At 41.8% G+C, this 18,478-nt stretch overlaps 1 protein-coding gene and 1 long non-coding RNA gene across 5 annotated transcripts; one reads left to right on the top strand and one right to left on the bottom strand.

Moving 5' to 3' along the window:
• The first annotated feature begins 66 nt into the window (after window positions 1–66).
• LOC131126678 (6-phosphofructo-2-kinase/fructose-2,6-bisphosphatase 4-like) lies at window positions 67–16,445 on the top strand. Of its 4 annotated transcripts, XM_058069413.1 has the most exons (15): window positions 67–224; window positions 2,851–6,147; window positions 9,353–9,469; window positions 9,552–9,648; window positions 9,722–9,788; window positions 9,861–9,935; window positions 10,358–10,414; window positions 10,487–10,608; window positions 10,702–10,909; window positions 11,028–11,174; window positions 11,252–11,356; window positions 12,247–12,376; window positions 12,510–12,572; window positions 12,647–12,711; window positions 13,277–13,959. In XM_058069413.1, exons 2-15 carry the CDS (start codon window positions 6,093–6,095, stop codon window positions 13,334–13,336), a joined length of 1,368 nt encoding a protein of 455 aa, XP_057925396.1. In that variant the 5' UTR covers window positions 67–224; window positions 2,851–6,092; the 3' UTR covers window positions 13,337–13,959. The 4 variants fall into 4 exon arrangements, with proteins under 4 accessions (XP_057925396.1, XP_057925395.1, XP_057925394.1 ...); XM_058069412.1 differs by lacking the exons at window positions 67–224; window positions 13,277–13,959 and adding an exon at window positions 14,587–16,445 and having other exon boundaries at window positions 2,282–6,147; XM_058069411.1 differs by lacking the exons at window positions 67–224; window positions 2,851–6,147; window positions 13,277–13,959 and adding exons at window positions 8,207–8,504; window positions 14,587–16,445.
• LOC131126750 (uncharacterized) lies at window positions 13,554–17,830 on the bottom strand. Its single transcript, XR_009129278.1, has 2 exons — window positions 17,800–17,830; window positions 13,554–16,396 (listed from the first exon to the last, which is right to left on the bottom strand). It is a non-coding gene; the product is annotated as an uncharacterized LOC131126750 (long non-coding RNA).
• Window positions 17,831–18,478: the final 648 nt, after the last annotated feature.

Here is an 18,478-nt window from a genome sequence, read left to right as displayed (position 1 = left end):
CGAGTGATTTAAAAAAAGGAAAAAGTACACTACATACTCAAAGTCGGTTTTTAAAAGCAACTGGACTGTAAAATATATATTTATACAATATGCGGTGTTTACTTTCTCACTAAGTAAACGCTGTTTCGGAGTACGACAGTTGCCTGATAGTTCACCGACACAGAGATGATAAAGGACTTTATGCTAGCTGCTGTCAACAAGGTTGGATTGGTGACCAAAAACAGGTAATGACATCTACTGTACAGTATATACCCAATAGGCGATATATGTTTTGTTGGTCAAATCATGTGTTAATGGTGTCTACTAGTTTACTTTTATTCTGACTTTAAAAAATGCACTTAAACAGCAAAACATTAATTCATTCATTTTCTACCGCTTTTTTCCTCACGAGGGTCGCGGGGGGTGCTGGAGCCTATCCCAGCTGTCTTTGGGCAAGAGGCGGGGTACACCCTGAACTCGTCGCCAGCCAATCACAGGGCACATGTAGACAAACAACCATTCACACTCACATTCATACCTAGTATGGACAATTTGGAGTCGCCAAATAACCTAGCATGTTTTTGGAATGTGGGAGGAAATCTGATGCATGCACGGGAATTGAACCCTGGTCTCCTGTGAGGTCTGCGCGCTAACCACTCGACCGCCACGCCGCAACAGCAAAACAAAGCATTCAAAATGTGGTCCCTCGGATCAAATGGACATAATGGAACAGCGCATTTTGAAACTGTGGCCCTCTCCATTATGTAGTATAACATCGCTCCTCTGGAACATCAAGATATGATGGATGTCTTTGTGGAGGAACTTCTTCCAAACTTGGAACAGGACATCAGGTTTTGGTGGATGCAACAATTGGATTCAGGTCTGGGTATTGTCATCAGAAGGAAACCAGAGCCCACTGCGTCACCAATCTGAGGATCTCATCCTGGTACCGAACAACAGATGGCTAGAACATGGAGATCAAGCCTGACCCGCCAAAACTAGTCATCCTGGAGGAAGTAGGCTGGATCCTTCTTACACCAATGGCAAATCCGCCATTTTGTTGTTTTCCTACAAATGTCTTTTGGACTTCCTGTCCTCAAGGAGTCTTCTTCTGACAGTTTCTACAGAAACATGCACACAAGCGCCTGCTTTAGATGACTTCTCGGCAGTGAACTTCCTGTACAATTGCCTCTGTTTCTTCTGGTGTACTGGCCTGTGTCCTGGTATCACCTCCTCACTGTTGACACTCTGCCGGAGGACACAATAAGCAACTTGGAGAAGCTACACAACTTGATACATGGCGGTGACTTTAATGTTGTAGCCGTAATGGGAAAATGTTTTGTAATTGCAGCTGTGTGGCTTAGACTTCCTTTAGAAAAGGTCAATGTTATCATGTTTACATTATCTGCTCAAGTACCTTTCCCCCATTTTCATCACATGGTTCCCTGTGTAGTATTTAGGGCAAGGGTTGGGATAAGCGCATCATAAAAAGTATCTTGGCATCACGCGTGTAAATACAGTACGTCAGCCATGATTAGATGCGGCCCAAATAGAGCATGACCTCTCAGCTGTTGTTTGTTGCTCTGACGCTGAACAGAAGAACCAAAGCAGACACAAGCGAAGGCTCACGGTGTATATGTGGGAAATTTTACAGCATGTTGTAAATGACGTATTTTGTGGTGACGGGACGCTGCATTGATGCATCATTCCCCGTTATTAGTCAGTCATGACAACGTACATGCACGGCGACAGCAGGATGTTGACACAACAGCATGCCTCGTACTTATCAGCGGTAATATTCCACACAGGAAATGTCTTTTTTCCCATAAAAAATGTATAAACATTATAAAAATATTATATTATTATATAGGGTTCCATGTTCTAGCGACAGGTACCACCAAAACCTGATGTCCTGTTCCAAGTTTGGAAGAAGTTCCTCCACAAAGACATCCATCATATCTTGATGTTCCAGAGGAGCGCTGTGAAGAAGGCCACAGTTTCAAAATGCGCTGTTCCATTATGTCCATTTGATCCGAGGAACCACATTTTGAATGCTTTGTTTTGCTGTTGCGGCGTGGCAGACGAGTGGTTAGCGCGCAGACCTCACAGCTCGGAGACAAGGGTTCAATTCCACCCTCGCCCATCTCTGTGTGGAGTTTGCATGTTCTCCCCGTGCATGCCTGGGTTTTTTTCAGAGTACTCCGGTTTCCTCCCACATTCCAAAAACATGCTAGGTTAATTGGCAACTCCAAATTGTCCATAGGTATGAATGTGAGTGTGAATGGTTGTTTGTCTATATGTTCCCACGACCCTCGTGAGGATAAGCAATAGAAAATGAATGAATGAATAACTCAACCATGGCATGTCCCACAACAAAGAGTGACAAAAACCTCTCATTCCGTGTGGAAGTGGTTACAGTCCAAATTGTCCATAGGTATGAATGTGAGTGTGAATGGTTGTTTGTCTATATGTAGGTGGGATAGAATGAATATTATAATACATATATAATGTATAGAAATAAAAAAAAGGAAATAAAATGAATTGGCATTTTTTTTTCATTTAAACACAAACTAAATACATTGCTTGTCATTATTTTGTGTCATAAAACCCGAGACAGCCATTAATGAAAGTTTTAAACAGGTAAAGAATGCTGTGTTCATGTGTCTACTGACTAAAACGATGTGGTAACATGAAACGATGATTGCGTTGTGTCTACACTGACACGTATGGCGGGCCCTTTTTGTACAGAGTCAACATGTCCGACAGCGCTGTCTTGTACTTGGCTGTGATAAGGCACAGTGAGACAGGTCTGACTGGTATATGACGTGTGTGTGTGTGTGTGTGTGTGTGTGCGTGTGTATGCGGGGCAAGCTGCCTGAGGCTTGGGTGTGTGTGGTGTGCATGGGCCTGAAGTGTGTATTCCAGTCGGGGGCTCAATGTGGCCTTTCGGGAGGCATGCGGTTTAAGGTCAGTCAAGTGCCACTGGACTTGGAAGTGCGTCTTCGCTTCTTGATGTGTCGCCCCCAACTGCCCGTGTCCTTTACCGAGTCCTTTGTGTGCTTTTCTTTCCACAGATGTAAAGTCACAGGTTTAATGCTTGATTATTAGTGTCATTATTATAATCGGTTGCTGGGAGGCTTATTGTCACCGCTGGCACCGCCATTGTTTTTTCAACATTGTACGCTCTTTCCTTTTCTGTACTCTCATATTTAAACTGCACAGTTGTGGCTTTGTGCTTTAGCAGTGATTCAACTTTATTCAATTTAAGTCATTTTTTACGTCATACATGTTAATGCCAATCTTTCTTAATGTTGCTAATTAATCTGGCCCACACAATTAAGCGATTCCTTTGTATATAGAAAACTCTATACCAGTGCAAATGGTATTGTACAGGGTCAGGGCCGGTTGATTTTCGTTTTAATGCAGATCCAGTAGCTCTGAAGTTGGTAACCCATAACAGGATCGTGTTTCGAGCTGGTACGGGATCATGTCTACTGAGATTGAAGTGCAAACGGAACGCTCGTTATGTTGCAGTTACAGATTTGTTTGTTTTGATAAACTTTTCCAACATGAAAGCACGATGCTCACCAGTCCAATTCATGGCAGCAACTGAAAAAGAAACAAAAAATAACGGCATTATAAAAAAACTAAGCAAAATGGCATTTTATGTACATTTCGAAAATAAAAACCCTTTTTTGTTTCTTTACTTTATTTGCCTTTTATTTAACCTACAAATGTGTCAGATCATTTTGCATGACTCTCTCTCAAAGGTCAAAATAATTGAACTGAAAGACAAGACTGAAAACTATTACACCCTGTCTGTACAAAAGACAGCCAAAAGTGATTATTTTAACTACAGCAAAGCATGCTGGGAAATTCATAATCTACCCATTCCACAGCTGCAAATTCTTCCTCCGAAAAACATTGTTTTTCACGATAAAGAGGTCTATGCTGATGACACACAAAACAATGTGTCATAATGTGTCGGGTTGAAGAAAAATACCATCAGATTGCAGCAAAACTAGTCCTGCAAGTTGGTCTGTTGTGGAATTGGTCTCTTCCTGTAAAGAGCGATGCACCTTAACCTGCAACGCTTGAACTCTCGTCTTTTAGAAGGTACATGTTATGCTCTGTTATAAGTACATGTACACATTCAAAAAGTGTGCATTTACCAAGTTAATAATGTTAACACTGTCACAGAGGTATCAATGTAACCATGTTTTTATTATTGTGTTTTATATTTTGGTTACGTAAGAGGAATAATAAGGGGAAAAATTATTAGAAAGGCAGTATGATGCAATGCCAAGTATAATCACTGCCCAATTAAATTGAGCCCAATATTGAGCTCTATTTTTCAGTTGTCTTGTTTATTTTCACAAATATCTGTCATTATTTTGCGTTGTTCGTGTTATTACATTGTTATACTTTAATATTTACAAACTTGGAGAATAAGTTAATGAGCACAAATGTATGCGCCCCATGAAATCTGCCTGGCAACAAGTGCATCTTATGTGTGTTGTGATGTGTGCTACTTGTTTATAATACGGTGAAAATATTCCTTTTAAAGTCAGAGAATAAGTTCTTGGACTCAGGAATATAGTCTGTGGAACTTTATTGGGTTATGGGGCACAAATGTATGCGCCCCATAAAATCTGCCTGGCAACAAGTGCGTCTTGTATGTTGCGATGTGTGCTACTTGTTTATGATGCTGTGAAAATATTCTTTACCAAGTCGGAGAATAAGCTCTTGGACACAAGAATATAGTCGCTGGAACTTTATTGGGTTATGGGGCACAAATGTATGCGCCCCATGAAATCTGCCGGGCAACAAGTGCATCTTATGTGTGTTGTGATGGGTGCTACTTGTTTATGATACTGTTAAAATATTCTTTACCAAGTCGGAGAATAAGCTCTTGGACACAAGAATATAGTCGCTGGAACTTTATTGGGTTATGGGGCACAAATGTATGCGCCACATGAAATCTGCCTGGCAACAAGTGCATCTTATGTGTGTTGTGATGTGTGCTACTTGTTTATAATAAGGTGAAAATATTCTTGACAAACTCTGAGAATAAGTTCTTGGACACAGGAATATAGTCTGTGGAACTTTATTGGGTTATGGGGCACAAATGTATGCGCCCCATGAAATCTGCCTGGCAACAAGTGCGTCTTGTGTGTTGCGATGTGTACTACTTGTTTATAATACTGTGAAAATATTCCTTATGAAGTCGGAGAATAAGTTCTTGGACACAGGAATATAGTCTGTGGAACTTTATTGGGTTATGGGGCACAAATGTATACGCCCCATGAAATCTTCCTGGCAACAACTGCGTCTTGTGTGTTGCGATGGGTGCTACTTGTTTATAATACTGTTAAAATATTATTTACCAAGTTGGAGAATATGCTCCTGGACACAAGAATATAGTCGCTGTAACTTCATTGGGTTATGGGGCACAAATGTATGCGCCCCATGAAATCTGCCTGGCAACAAGTGCATCTTACGTGTGTTGTGATGTGTGCTACTTGTTTATAATACCGTGAAAATATTCCTGACAAACTCTGAAAATATGTTCTTGGACACAGGAATATAGTCGGTGGAACTTTATTGGGTTATGGGGCACAAACATATGTGCCCCATGAAATCTGCTTAACAACAAATGCAGCTTATGTGTGTTGCTACGTTGTGCTACTTGGTTTCTAATGCTGTGAATTAAGTCAAATGTTCTCGTTTCCCTGTTCTGTAGCCTTCCTAAATGGTTGATGGTGTCCATATTTTCAGCATCTGCTATATATCCATCATGTGCTCTACAATGCAATGTTTTCTGCAGTGTACTAATCTATATTTAACCATCACTGTCATGGGAACTGTAAGGGCGAATGGGGGCACTTCCTTGTAGCCTTAGGGTGGGTGTGGTGTTTGATGGTGCAAGGGGGGCAGGTATCGCTACCTAATTCAGTCCAGTTGTGTAGAAAGCCTCGCTTCACACACTCGGCGGTTGAGTGAGTGAGTGAGTGAGTGTGTGTGAGTGTGTGAGTCTCTGTGTGTCAGTGTGCGTTCACAGGCAAACGAAGGACGCACGGGAACACCGCGGGGCTCCATCGGCCAGAAGGTCCATGATGAGAGGCTGCTCCGGCCGATCCAAACACGCACAGATCCAGGGCAGAACGGGTAAGAAGGATTCTCATCATATCCGCCCAAGTCGCAGGAAGTGTGTGGTGAACGGAGGAGACGTAAACAAGAGTGGACGTACCGTGTGTGTGTGTGTGTGTTTTGTCTCTGAGACCTTTCCCCTACATAACAACACGCTGCCTTTTTGCGTATCGTCTGCACACGGCGGTTTGTTGCTCTAGTTTATATTTGGCCACTTTGAACATGCCTTCCGTGCTAACAAAACATACGATTGTTTGCTATGGCGATAGCGACGTTGCATCTTCCGCAAGCATCTTGTCGTTGTTGTGCTGGTTTTTATGACTGTGTGCGTTGATGACATGTTCAACATAACTACGTTTTTACCAGTAAGGACTGGAAGCGATGATGATGTAGTCCAGTGCAGGCTAAAAAGCTGTTAGCTGATGGGAGGAAGAGCCCTTCATCAACACATCCTTTGCAGATTTAAACCATTTCCGTCATATTCAAACTTGTTAAGACGAGTTATCGTTTATGATATATGGGTTGCATGTATTTCCACATGTGCAATCATAAAGATGTATTTAATTAGAAAAGCAAATGTAGGTCAGGGGCCCTGTTGCTCCTCTATCGCGAGTTTAATATAACCACTGCATTAAAATAGGTGAACAAACTGACCTATATGTAAGGAGCATGTCTTATTATGTGCAATGTAATCCAATAGAACGTCACTTTTGTAAGCTGTGTGTCCTTACGTGTGTAAGATTAAATTTCTGACTTGACAGGAGGTTTAAAAAAATCACACCTCTATGAAATATGTGTTGGATTTAGACTCTGGTAATTGCTGGAAATAAAGTTGATGATGCCATTACAAGCGTAAATAAACATGGAGTGCGAAAAAGAACAATGCTGCCATCTAGTGGCTGTTTAGTATACATTGCTGCTTTTTTAATTTGCGCACTTTCCATACTTCAATACTGTGTGTTCTGTATTAGGTACACTGTGTACCTCTAGTTCCTATTGGCGAGTATTATGACAGCCTGGTGCTATTATTGGCGTTACGCACTTACCGGAAATGACGGTAACAATAGTGCCCCAAATTGTGAAATCCCTCCCCTCCCAAGATGGCGACGTTTGAGGGTGGGCAGGTTATTAGAATAATAGCTAATTTCTGGTTTACATCGCCTGGAATAGTAGAATAGTTGCAGGTTGTTTTTAATAACCCTGACAATGTTGTATTTTTGTTTTTTTTGTGGAGCTTATGGTAAGGTTTATTGATGTCAGTAATAAAATATATAGTAAAAATGAAACATGTAGTATGTAATACAAACTACTGTACTTGCATCTTATTAGATTAGGATATTGCAAGGGTTTGTTATTGATTTGTCCTATGAAAAGATATTTTCAGAAATATAGTGACAAAAAGTGATATCCCTCGCCATGCCGTTCCATTTATGTATTGCTCATGTGCAAACTCCAAGCAATAAAACTTCCAAAGTGGTTAGTTACAAAAGGAGCGGTATTTCAAGTTTGTGTACCATCTGTGCTGCTTTTTCTTTTAATGGCTGCCAGAAAGTGTTTTTCTGTACGTAAAACTTTTGTTTTTTTCTTGTCTAATGTCCAATTCTTATATACTGTTTGCAGATAACCATGAACATTTAAGTGCTTGATTCGAGACATGTCTCTTTGCAGCTCTGAGCGTTGGCAGGGGGTTGGGATGGGAAGTTGGAGCCGACCTTTGACCCCTGACCAATTGAGGTTGGGGGAGGCTGTTAACAATCTAGAGTACGGTATTGTATTAAAAGAAACTTACTATAGTGCCCCACTGGGATGTCAAATTATTTTTAAAACCCCTGAAATTTACTCATTTTAAATATATAGTTGTGGTTTTTTGACTTTCAAATAAAAATATTAAAAGTGACCCTACATACTGTGGAAAAGGTTGGACACAAAAATACTACTTTACATAAGCTGCTATAAAATATAGTGCCAGTGACAATTCATGTTTAATGAAAGAGTTAACGTCTGAATTTGTCGTCATTACGGTTGAACAGCAGAAAAGTGGCTGCGTGTCTGCTATTGTCATTACGACCAAGCCTCGGTCTCGCTGTGTACATGGGCACGTGACGCTCGGCGATGCGCATGAGCGCAAGCAAGCCACCCGCGGACCGTCCATCTGCATCTCCGTCGAGCTTCTCCGATGAAACCCCGGTCACCTTCGGAGCAGCATCACGGGAAACGACCCCGTGTCCCTCCCGCCGCGGCCTCTACCTCGCCGCAAGACGGAATGGAGGATAACACTCCGTCGAATCCGCGGGAACTAACCCAAAACCCCCTCAAGAAGATCTGGATGCCGTGTAAAAATGGCCTTCCCGAAAGGCACATTTCTCAAAGAAAGGGTGCGTATGGCGACGACGTGCCCTCGGCGGTCTCTAACCAAGCTCTCTCTAATGAGTTGCTATTCTGTTCGCCGTGTGTAACAACTATTCAAGAATGTTGCTCGTTTGCTTCTGGTGGCTTGTTTGCTTAAACTGGCGAGACGTGATAAACGAGTCAGACAACACCGACGGAAGTGATGTGCTAGCTTAAACTGTTAGCGCCCGCCGAGCTCGTGCGGTGCTTCGCCTCAGGCGACTTGCTGCGACACTTCAATGGACCGAAACGGTTTTCATACCGAAATAAACGGTAAACTAGACGGTATCTGTCGTGTAGTCATGTGTGTGTGATACCATCAAATCAACTGTCTAGTGCTGTTTCCAGGATGTAGTGTGTTGCTTTCTGTTTTAGGTAGACTCATTATTCTATTTAGCGGTGTACTCTGTTCTTGAGGCTTTAGTTCTAGCTGGCTAGATTTCCGGTAACACCGTTTTGGGAATATAGGAGGAAGCACAAGTACCTGGAGAAAGCGAACACCTTCACGGGGAGAACACGCAAACTCCACACTGAGATGTTCCATCTTAGATTTGAAACATTAATCTCCAGTCTGAGGCTGACATGCTAACCAAATAGGCAGCCATGTTTTAAGAAAATGAACACAAGAGTTAGCATGCTGTTTCTGCAGTCTGTCCTCTCACCCAGTCATCTGTACAAACATTGGACCAGTGTGGCAACTGGTCTTAACTGTGTGCAGATGTGCTGGATTGTAAAAATTTGGGTGTTTCACAACCAACCCTCTTCTTTGACTCCCAATGTCCTCAAGACAAGACATAGAAACATAATTAATCACTTTGTCCTTCTTCCTTTGCAGTATGTATGACCAACTGCCCTACCCTGATAGTGACGGTGGGCCTTCCTGCCAGGGGGAAAACTTACATCTCCAAGAAGTTGACCCGCTATCTCAACTGGATTGGGGTTCCCACCAGAGGTACGTCTTTATTTTAGCTTGTTAAAAAGGATCATTGCGGAATGTGACGCTAATTTGAAATCCATACCTCTGTCTTGTCCAGAGTTCAATGTAGGACAATACAGGCGAGAATGTGTGAAGATCTACAAGTCCTTTGAGTTCTTCCGTCCAGACAATGAAGAAGGCTTAAAGATCAGAAGGTAAAAGTCTCTCATCAGTCCTCAAATGTTCTGATCTGATGTTAATCGATGGGATTACTTGTGATGCATGCAGGCAATGTGCTTCGGCAGCTTTGAACGACGTGCGTCAATACCTGACAGAAGAAGGAGGCCAAGTTGCGGTAAGTCAGATGTTAAATAAAATGTTCAAACACAAAGTGCCGTTCTTAAGCATCGTTTTCCCTCTCGCATAGGTTTTTGATGCAACAAACACGACAAGGGAAAGGAGGGAGACCATCATTCAGTTTGCAGAGCAGAATGGTTTCAAGGTATTGTCAAGTAGAATCGGGATCTCAATTGTATGCAATAAAATCAGGATGAAGAGTCTTGAACCAGTTAGGATGTGCTACATATATATCACTATATTGTTACTATGGTACCCATTATGGCATTGGATGGTCACATCACCTCGTACTTCGGTACGAGGTACATTATTTAAAAAAAAAAACTAACTGTATTATGGAAAGCAGGAAGTGAACAAATGTAACAGTTACTGATTGTAAAAGTACCAGATGGAGGGGTAGGATTTAATAAGCTTTGCTTCTTCCTACTCCTTTTGGACATGTGGAACTGTGAACTGATTATGTGATGCATTCAATTGTAATCTGATGCATGTTCAAATGAAATATTACCATTACAATTCATAAATCAGCCATCAGTACTAAATATAGTTTTCTCATGTCTTCTTTAGGTGTTTTTTGTGGAATCTGTGTGTGAAGACCCAGATGTCATCCAGGAGAACATTGTGGTGAGTATCGTCGATCTTCCGTCTGAATGAGTTTGTGCAAGATATCGTCAGTGCATTGTTGTTTCCGTCCAGCAAGTGAAGCTGGGCAGCCCCGACTACACCAACTGCAACACGGAAGAGGCGGTGGAAGATTTCATGAAGAGGATCAAGTGTTACGAAAACTCCTACCAGACCCTGGATGAGGTTTTGGACAGGTGTGGTGGAGCTGGTTTGAACATGGTAGTGAATGGAGCAGCAGAGATGCACAATCGAACATAAAACTTGAGGTCTCTGGTGTCTCTTTTTAGGGATCTCTCCTACATCAAGATCATGGATGTGGGTCAGCGCTACATGGTCAACAGGGTGCTGGACCACATCCAGAGTCGGATCGTCTACTATCTCATGAACATCCACATCACACCTCGCTCCATCTACCTGTGCCGCCATGGTGAGAGTGAGCTCAATGTCAAAGGTCGGATTGGAGGAGACTCTGGTCTCACGCCAAGAGGCAAAGAGGTACGGCGGACGTGACCTGACAGACTACTACCAAAGTGTCTGCATGGACTGGTAGATGAAAGTCTAATGAGGTAATCCTCCGAGCGCGTGTCAGCTTTGTGTCCTCATGTCTTTCCAGTTTGCCAAGAAGCTGAGCCAATTCATCCAAGCCCAAGGCATCAGTGACCTGAAGGTGTGGACCAGCCAAATGAAGAGAACCATCCAGACCGCCGAGGGCCTCAGTGTGCCCTACGAACAGTGGAAGGTCCTCAATGAGATTGATGCTGTGAGCGCGCCGTCTTTTCTCATTGTAATGTATGGTATGTATGTAATGTTTGATCAAGTTCTGTGATGCAACTTCAGGGCGTATGCGAGGAGATGATGTACGAGGAGATCCAGGATAACTATCCTCTGGAGTTTGCGTTGCGGGACCAGGACAAGTACCGCTACCGCTACCCTAAAGGAGAGGTCAGTGGATGAACTCGGAACAAAGCACATCGACGCCATGTTGCTCGTTTGTCAGCAACATGCCTCATTTTTCTTTTGCGGAAATTCCCTATTCATTCATTCATTTTCTACCGCTTATCCTCACGAGGGTCGCGGGGGTGCTGGAGCCTATCCCAACTGTCTTTTGGGCAAGAGGCGGAGTACACCCTGGACTGGTGGCCAGCCAATCACAGGGCACATATAGACAAACAACCATTCACACTCACATTCATACCTATGGATAATTTGGAGTCGCCAATTAACCTAGCATGTTTTTGGAATGTGGGAGGAAACCGGAGTACCCGGAGAAAACCCACGCATGCACGGGGAGAATATACAAACTCCACACAGAGATGCCCGAGGGTGGAATTGAACACGTGTCTCCTAGCTGTGAGGCCTGCGTGCTAACCACTCGGTCACCATTCATTTTCTACCGCTTTTCCTCACGAGGGTCGCGGGGGTGCTGGAGCCTATCCCAGCTGTCTTTTGGGTGAGAGGCGGGGTACACCCTGGACTGGTGGCCAGCCAATCACAGGGCACATATAGACAAACAACCATTCACACTCACATTCATACTTATGGACAATTTGGAATCGCCAATTAACCTAGCATGTTTTTGGAATGTGGGAGGAAACCGGAGTACCCGGAGAAAACCCACGCATGCACGGGCAGAACATGCAAACTCCACACAGAGATGGCCGAGGGTGAAATTGAACCCTGGTCTCCTAGCTGTGAGGTCTGTGTGCTAACCACTATCATACCATATTACTCAACATTTCCACAACCTAATGTTTTGGTCGGAATTGAATGTTAAACAAATCCTGTTCCATCTGTACTGTAAGCGTCTAATAGTTTCTCCTCCTCTGTCTCAGTCCTATGAGGACCTGGTGCAGCGCTTGGAGCCGGTCATCATGGAGCTGGAGCGGCAGGAGAACGTTCTGGTCATCTGTCACCAGGCCGTCATGCGCTGCCTGCTTGCCTACTTCCTGGACAAAACAGCAGGCAAGTCTCTGAAAGTGGAGCACATCCTTTGAGGTCACACTGGTGGATATCTGACCCCAGTTTCTCATGACGAGTGTATGTGCTGATGTTTCTGTGGGAGTTGAATAAACATCTGATGTGTTCATCCACACAGAGGAGCTGCCCTACCTGAAGTGCCCCCTGCACACCGTTCTGAAGCTAACCCCCGTGGCCTACGGTAGGAAGCTCTGGTCTTTGTCTAGACTGTACACAATGAAGTCTCTTCTAACGGAGCTAACCTTCTGTCACCAGGCTGTAAGGTGGAGTCCATCAGCCTTAATGTGGATGCTGTAAACACGCACCGAGAGAAACCAGAGGTGGGTACAATCTCTACACATAACTCACCCACATTGTACACAATAACACCGGATTAGGCTGTGAACATTATGATGCAACATACATTTTTCAACACTTTATTACAATAGACGTGCTTTTGGAATCAACACTGACCTCAGGTCCTTTTCACGTGTTGGTAACAACACATAAATGTTACAAAGTTGTGTTGCCAGTCGCTTCTAAAGGAGCATAGAATAAGAATACTGATAATTGGCAACATGAACCGAGCCTTAAGCATTTTTCATATGTGCCATTATTCCTGCACATTATTCCCGATTTGTTGTCTAGATGAACTGGAAAAAGATAAAAGGTGTGGCTGGGATTTTCCATGTTAAATTGCTTCTGAATGAATATATCATTTTAATGTGTGTATATTGTCATGTAAACGTCACATTGAATGAAAATATAACCTCCCAGTTACCAACACAGCCACACAAATGATTGGCCAAATATGATTTTTTTTTTTTGCCTTGGTGAGTCTCCCACCTTGTTTTGATCCCACCCCCTCTGTGTGTATGCTTCCCCCCCCCTCCCTCCATCAAACAGAACGTAGAGGTGTCGCGGATGTCAGAGGAGGCTTTGCTAACAGTGCCAGCTCACCAATGAGGCAGTGTCCCCTTGCCCCCCCCCACTACCGCCCTCCTTTATTCTTCTTTGCACACTCTGTAACCCTTCCGATGCACACTGCACCTGGCAACCTCTTTCCTGTCCGCCTTGCTTTGATCCGATTTACTCCACCGTCGTCTCCACTTCCTGCACTTGTATGTTAAGATGTAACGATGGTGATAGCTGACTGGAATCCAGTTCTTTTTTTTTTTTTTCATTTTTAAGTAATAATACTTTCTCCCATTTTTGGAGAATAAATGGAGAGCTTGTTAACCTGATGCTGAGCTCTCGCATCTGAAGCAATAATGAAGTTTTTTTTGTATGTAGTTTTTCTCATGATTCTCATCCTAAATCGATATCTTCGTAGGCGATAAGACACCTTATGGAATTTTTGCAATATTGCACAACTTTTCTTTTGTCATCCAATGTTCTCCTTTACAACTGCTGTGTGTCAAATGTCATACTGTCTACTAAAACTCATAAAAGTACAATGATATTGTTAAAAACCATGTGAAGTGTCTTTTATGGGAAAAAAAAATCACTCACCAGAATGAAGAAAAGATTTCTGTTAACTGTTTCTAAATAAACTTCACTTACTCAGCACTGCTCCAAACCCAATCTCGTCATAGTCATTTCTTCAAGACCTCCAGGGTTCTACTTTGCATTCAACACAGACATACTGTACCACAAGTACTTTGCAGCCTGCATGGTGATTTACATTAGTTTCTACTGCATTTCCCCTGCTGGCCCCCCCACTCACACCGCTCCACAGCTTTTGGGCTTTGGCCATCACTTCATGATACAACACTTACTTTGCAACTTGACTTTATGGCTCACCTTGAGTTGTTTTGTATGATTTAGATCCCAGGTGTCATAACTGGCAGGAGGAGGAATGTCATTATATACATAGAGAGCCTATTTTGAGTATTTATGCATATGGATAGTTGCCAGTTTGAACTGGTGGAATGAACCATCCGATTCATGATTAGATTTGTCTACAGAGCATGCTCAGGATGACCTCTGTGACGACCTCCTGTGTACCGTGCTTGAGTACATTTCAGAGAACTGTCAGTCAAATCAGGCCGGACGGAGCATGGCACAAAGATTATAGAGACCGACCCAAAAATAAACGATTACATTCCCCATATTGTTACACTTCAAGACAAAACTCTTATCATGATACACATACAACACGCGCCAATCTACTTCTTAGACAAGAGCTCTGACACTTGATGTGTTGCTCTTTCTAGAACGTCAACATCCATCGAACAACGGAAGATGCCCTGCAGACCGTCCCTGCTCACCTCTGACACCCTGCCAGTGACTCAGTGAGACTCCCAACGTTTCCGCCTAGCGTGCACGTTGTGTTCACACGGGTGTCCGTCAGGGTGAAGTGCCTCCTGTGATGCATACTGACACACACCTCTTTAATAGGCTCCATTTAAAGCATCTCGGCTCGGATAGCACACATCACCTTTTCTCCAGAAACTAGGAAGTCTGGGTAGATGATTGACCACAGGTGGTCCTCAACTTATGAACAAGTTAAGTTAACTAATGTATGTTAAGTTGCAGAGGAAGTCGGAACTTATACCAAAATTATTTCTAATCATGTACACAGAACACAGGGGCATACTGCACAAGGAAGTCACAATAGAGAGACCATTACGCTGCTCACTTCATAGTAAACCATACTGATCCTTTCACATGTTCAAGATGTTATCCTTGATGATGGTCACAGTGTTTGAGCTGCTTAGCCTGGACTTTTCCACTGAGCTTTTAACAATGTCTGATTTCACTTTCCTTTTCTTTGGTACGTTGCTACCATAAGTGGAAGACGTAATGGAATTGGTCTTTTCTATGTTTTATTGCGCCTACGTAAGTACTGTAGTTCTTTCTCTTTTTTTTGTACAATATATATTCCTGCCGCAAGGCATGCTGGGTAGCTTATGGTACTCTTTCTGCCACCATTCTAGAAATGATTGATCATTAATAAATTCCATACAGAATTCATGGGTGGGCAAACTGTGGCTTGTGGACCGACACACCAGACATTTTCAAATTCCTTTCCCTTATAACCATGCCAAAAAAAGACCCATATATTCCTGCCGCAAGGCATGCTGGGTATCTTATGGTACTCTTTCTCCCACCATTCTAGAAATGATTGATCATTAATAAATTCCATACAGAATTCATGGGTGGGCAAACTGTGGCTTGTGGACCGACCCACCGGACATTTTCAAATTCCTTTCCCTTTTAACCATGCCAAAAAAAAATATATTCATGCCGCAAGGCATGCTGGGTACCTTATGGTACTCTTTCTCCCACCATTCTAGAAATGATTCATCATTAATAAATTCCACACAGAATTCATGGGTGGGAAAACTGTGGCTTGTGGACCGACCCACCGGACATTTTCAAATTCTTTTCCCTTTTAACCATGCCAAAAAAAACATATATTCATGCCGCAAGGCATGCTGGGTAGCTTGTGGTACTCTTTCTCCCACCATTTTGCTGTTTTTTTTCTCTCTCAAACTTACAACATACTCTTGAAGGTCGTAGTTCATGTTGTTTCAGCTGGACTACCCAGCATACCTTGCGGGCATTTGGAAGTAACACTTTGAAGTTACTTGCTGTGGATGTGTTGAGTTTGCGTTTGGTCGCACCGTGAGCAAGTATGTCCATCCGTTTTGAGGTTCCCGCCACCAAATTTTGTAACCGAATGTCAAAAAATTTGCCCACCCCTGAGTTGATCCATAATTTTGATTGTAATGAATGTAATGTAATATGTTGACATATTTCCCATTGTTGTATTACTGTGTTCATAATCGTCCTTTAGTTGGTACTTTTCCACGCCTCCCGTACCTGGAAGTCATACTTTATGGAACGTTTAATCTTCGTCTTCAAATATGAATATGAAAACTGCCATTTGTTATTCTACTGACCTCACCTGAAGCAGATGTTCCACTGTGCGATGAAGTCATAGTGATTCCCCGTTTTGAAGGAAAAATCTGCGTAAACTTGGCGTTAAAAATGAAGACAAATCCTGCTTTAAAGATGTTGCTGTGAGATTGAAACACAAATTCAATAAAGACGTGTTATTTATATTTTACACACAGAGCCTTCATCTTTTAAAATCAACGTTGCAATGATCTCATGATCACAGGTGGACGGAGTATCAAACTTGGAACCTTCTGGTTGGGAGATGACCACTCTAACACCTGATTAATCCCTCGTTTATCGCGGTTAATTGGTCCCAGACCCTGATCGTGATATGTGAATTTCTTCAATGTCGGATTCCTTTTTTAGAAACGCAATATTTTCTTCATTAGAATGTTTACAACCTTTAAATATGTTTTTAACATTATGAGAGCCGTCTAGACTTAAACAAACACCCATATGGTCAGCTATTACTTATATAGTAAACATAATAAAAGTAATTACTTATATAGTAAACATAATAAAAGTAAATCAGCCATTTAAGACAAATCTTGTGTTGCTATAAATGTGCTCCCAAAGAGAGCAGACAGGAAGTGGTGCACAGGAAGTGACGTCAGGGGTTCAGAGTGGAGTTTTAGCTTGTCGTGGGTTACGGCCACTGTTGCCAACATGCTGATTTTCTCGTAGGTTTGGTGACATTTCAACCGTCCTTGATGACATAATTTGTCAAAAGTGACTAGCCACAAATCTAGCGAGTATTTAGCGACTATTAGCGAGTATTGTGCCTGTTGTGACATCATTCAAAGCGGCAATAACAGCCTGTTGTGTGACTCACGGAACATTACTGACACCTAGTGACCGATGTAGAATACTACACATCAATCACAGGATCTTGGAATATATTTTCTGAATGCTTTATATTTATATTTATAAATAAAATAAAAAAATCATGGAAAATTAGCTTGAGTAATCAAAGAGCGTACCCCACTACAAAACATCATAATTGATTGATATATTTTTGAAAAACTGCGCAAGAGTGAAGCTGCAAAATTCTAACGACTGTATTAATATATTCTTTGCAGTCCATTGCTGGTGCCAACAGTAGTAAATGCAATAAATAGGATTTATTATATTGTTGTACTGTAGCTGTTTTTCACCAATGGATGATTCAACGTGGCCACAAGAGGGCGCCAATCATTGTAATTACACATCCAAAGTGCTGCCTGTGGGCCATTTTTAAAAAAAATTTCCCTCTATATTGTAAACATTATAATAATAACTAAGAAGGCAACTTCGACTATGTTGAAATTGCTTGTGAATGGAAGAGCTGTCGTTATTTATGTGCCTTTTTGCTTTTGTCGTGTTTTACAGTTTATTTTGCCTTAAAAAAAAGGATATCCAAATTACTTTGGTGATACAGTTCGTGTTTGAATAATTTGTATTTCCAAAGGCTTCCAAAAGTCCAAAATACGCTACTCGGTGTCGGTTTTTTAAGCTAACAACACATATCTAATTTGTTTACTTACCGTATTTGTCCAGCCTTCAAGGGAACTCATGTCGCAGCTTAAATGGCGTCATAGGCGGACGCATTTAACTGACGTCATCTCAATCGCCAAGCTGTTTTTTGTTTCCTTTCGAAGAAGACGGTTTGATCTCTGTACTTTGAATATTTACTTTTGGTTATATATCTACAACTTCAAAAATCAATCAAATATCAGGTATTTATGATGAAAAAGCGCACATATAGTAAGTTACCCTTAGAGACGTGGAAGTGCTTTTTTCATGTATTAATTTGTATTGATCGTTTAGTGTATGCTAATACTTTTTGGCCCTCGACACACTCTTAGAATATAATTTCACAAAAAAACTTTAAAAAAAACACAGCAAAAATTAAGTAATTTTACAAGAATAAAGTTATTATTAATTATTAAGAGAAAAAGTTGTAGTCCAACGGTAAAATTTGTAATTTTACAAGAATAACACTGTAATACATTGCACAATATAATTACATTTTAGTAGCATAAAGTTGAAATATTAAAAGAAAACAAACAAAACAACAAATAAAGATATCATTTTTTCAAAATCTTGTCGGTGGGATAAAAGTCACAATATTATGGGAATAAGGTCGTAATTCCAAAGGAAATAGAAATTGAAATTTGTAATTTGATGAGAATAAAGGCAAAATATTACAAGAAAAAAGTTGCA

This window comes from Doryrhamphus excisus, chromosome 1, assembly GCF_030265055.1.
Source record: "Doryrhamphus excisus isolate RoL2022-K1 chromosome 1, RoL_Dexc_1.0, whole genome shotgun sequence".
In the NCBI taxonomy this organism is placed as follows: domain Eukaryota; kingdom Metazoa; phylum Chordata; class Actinopteri; order Syngnathiformes; family Syngnathidae; genus Doryrhamphus; species Doryrhamphus excisus.
This window is presented reverse-complemented; position numbering and strand designations above follow the sequence as displayed.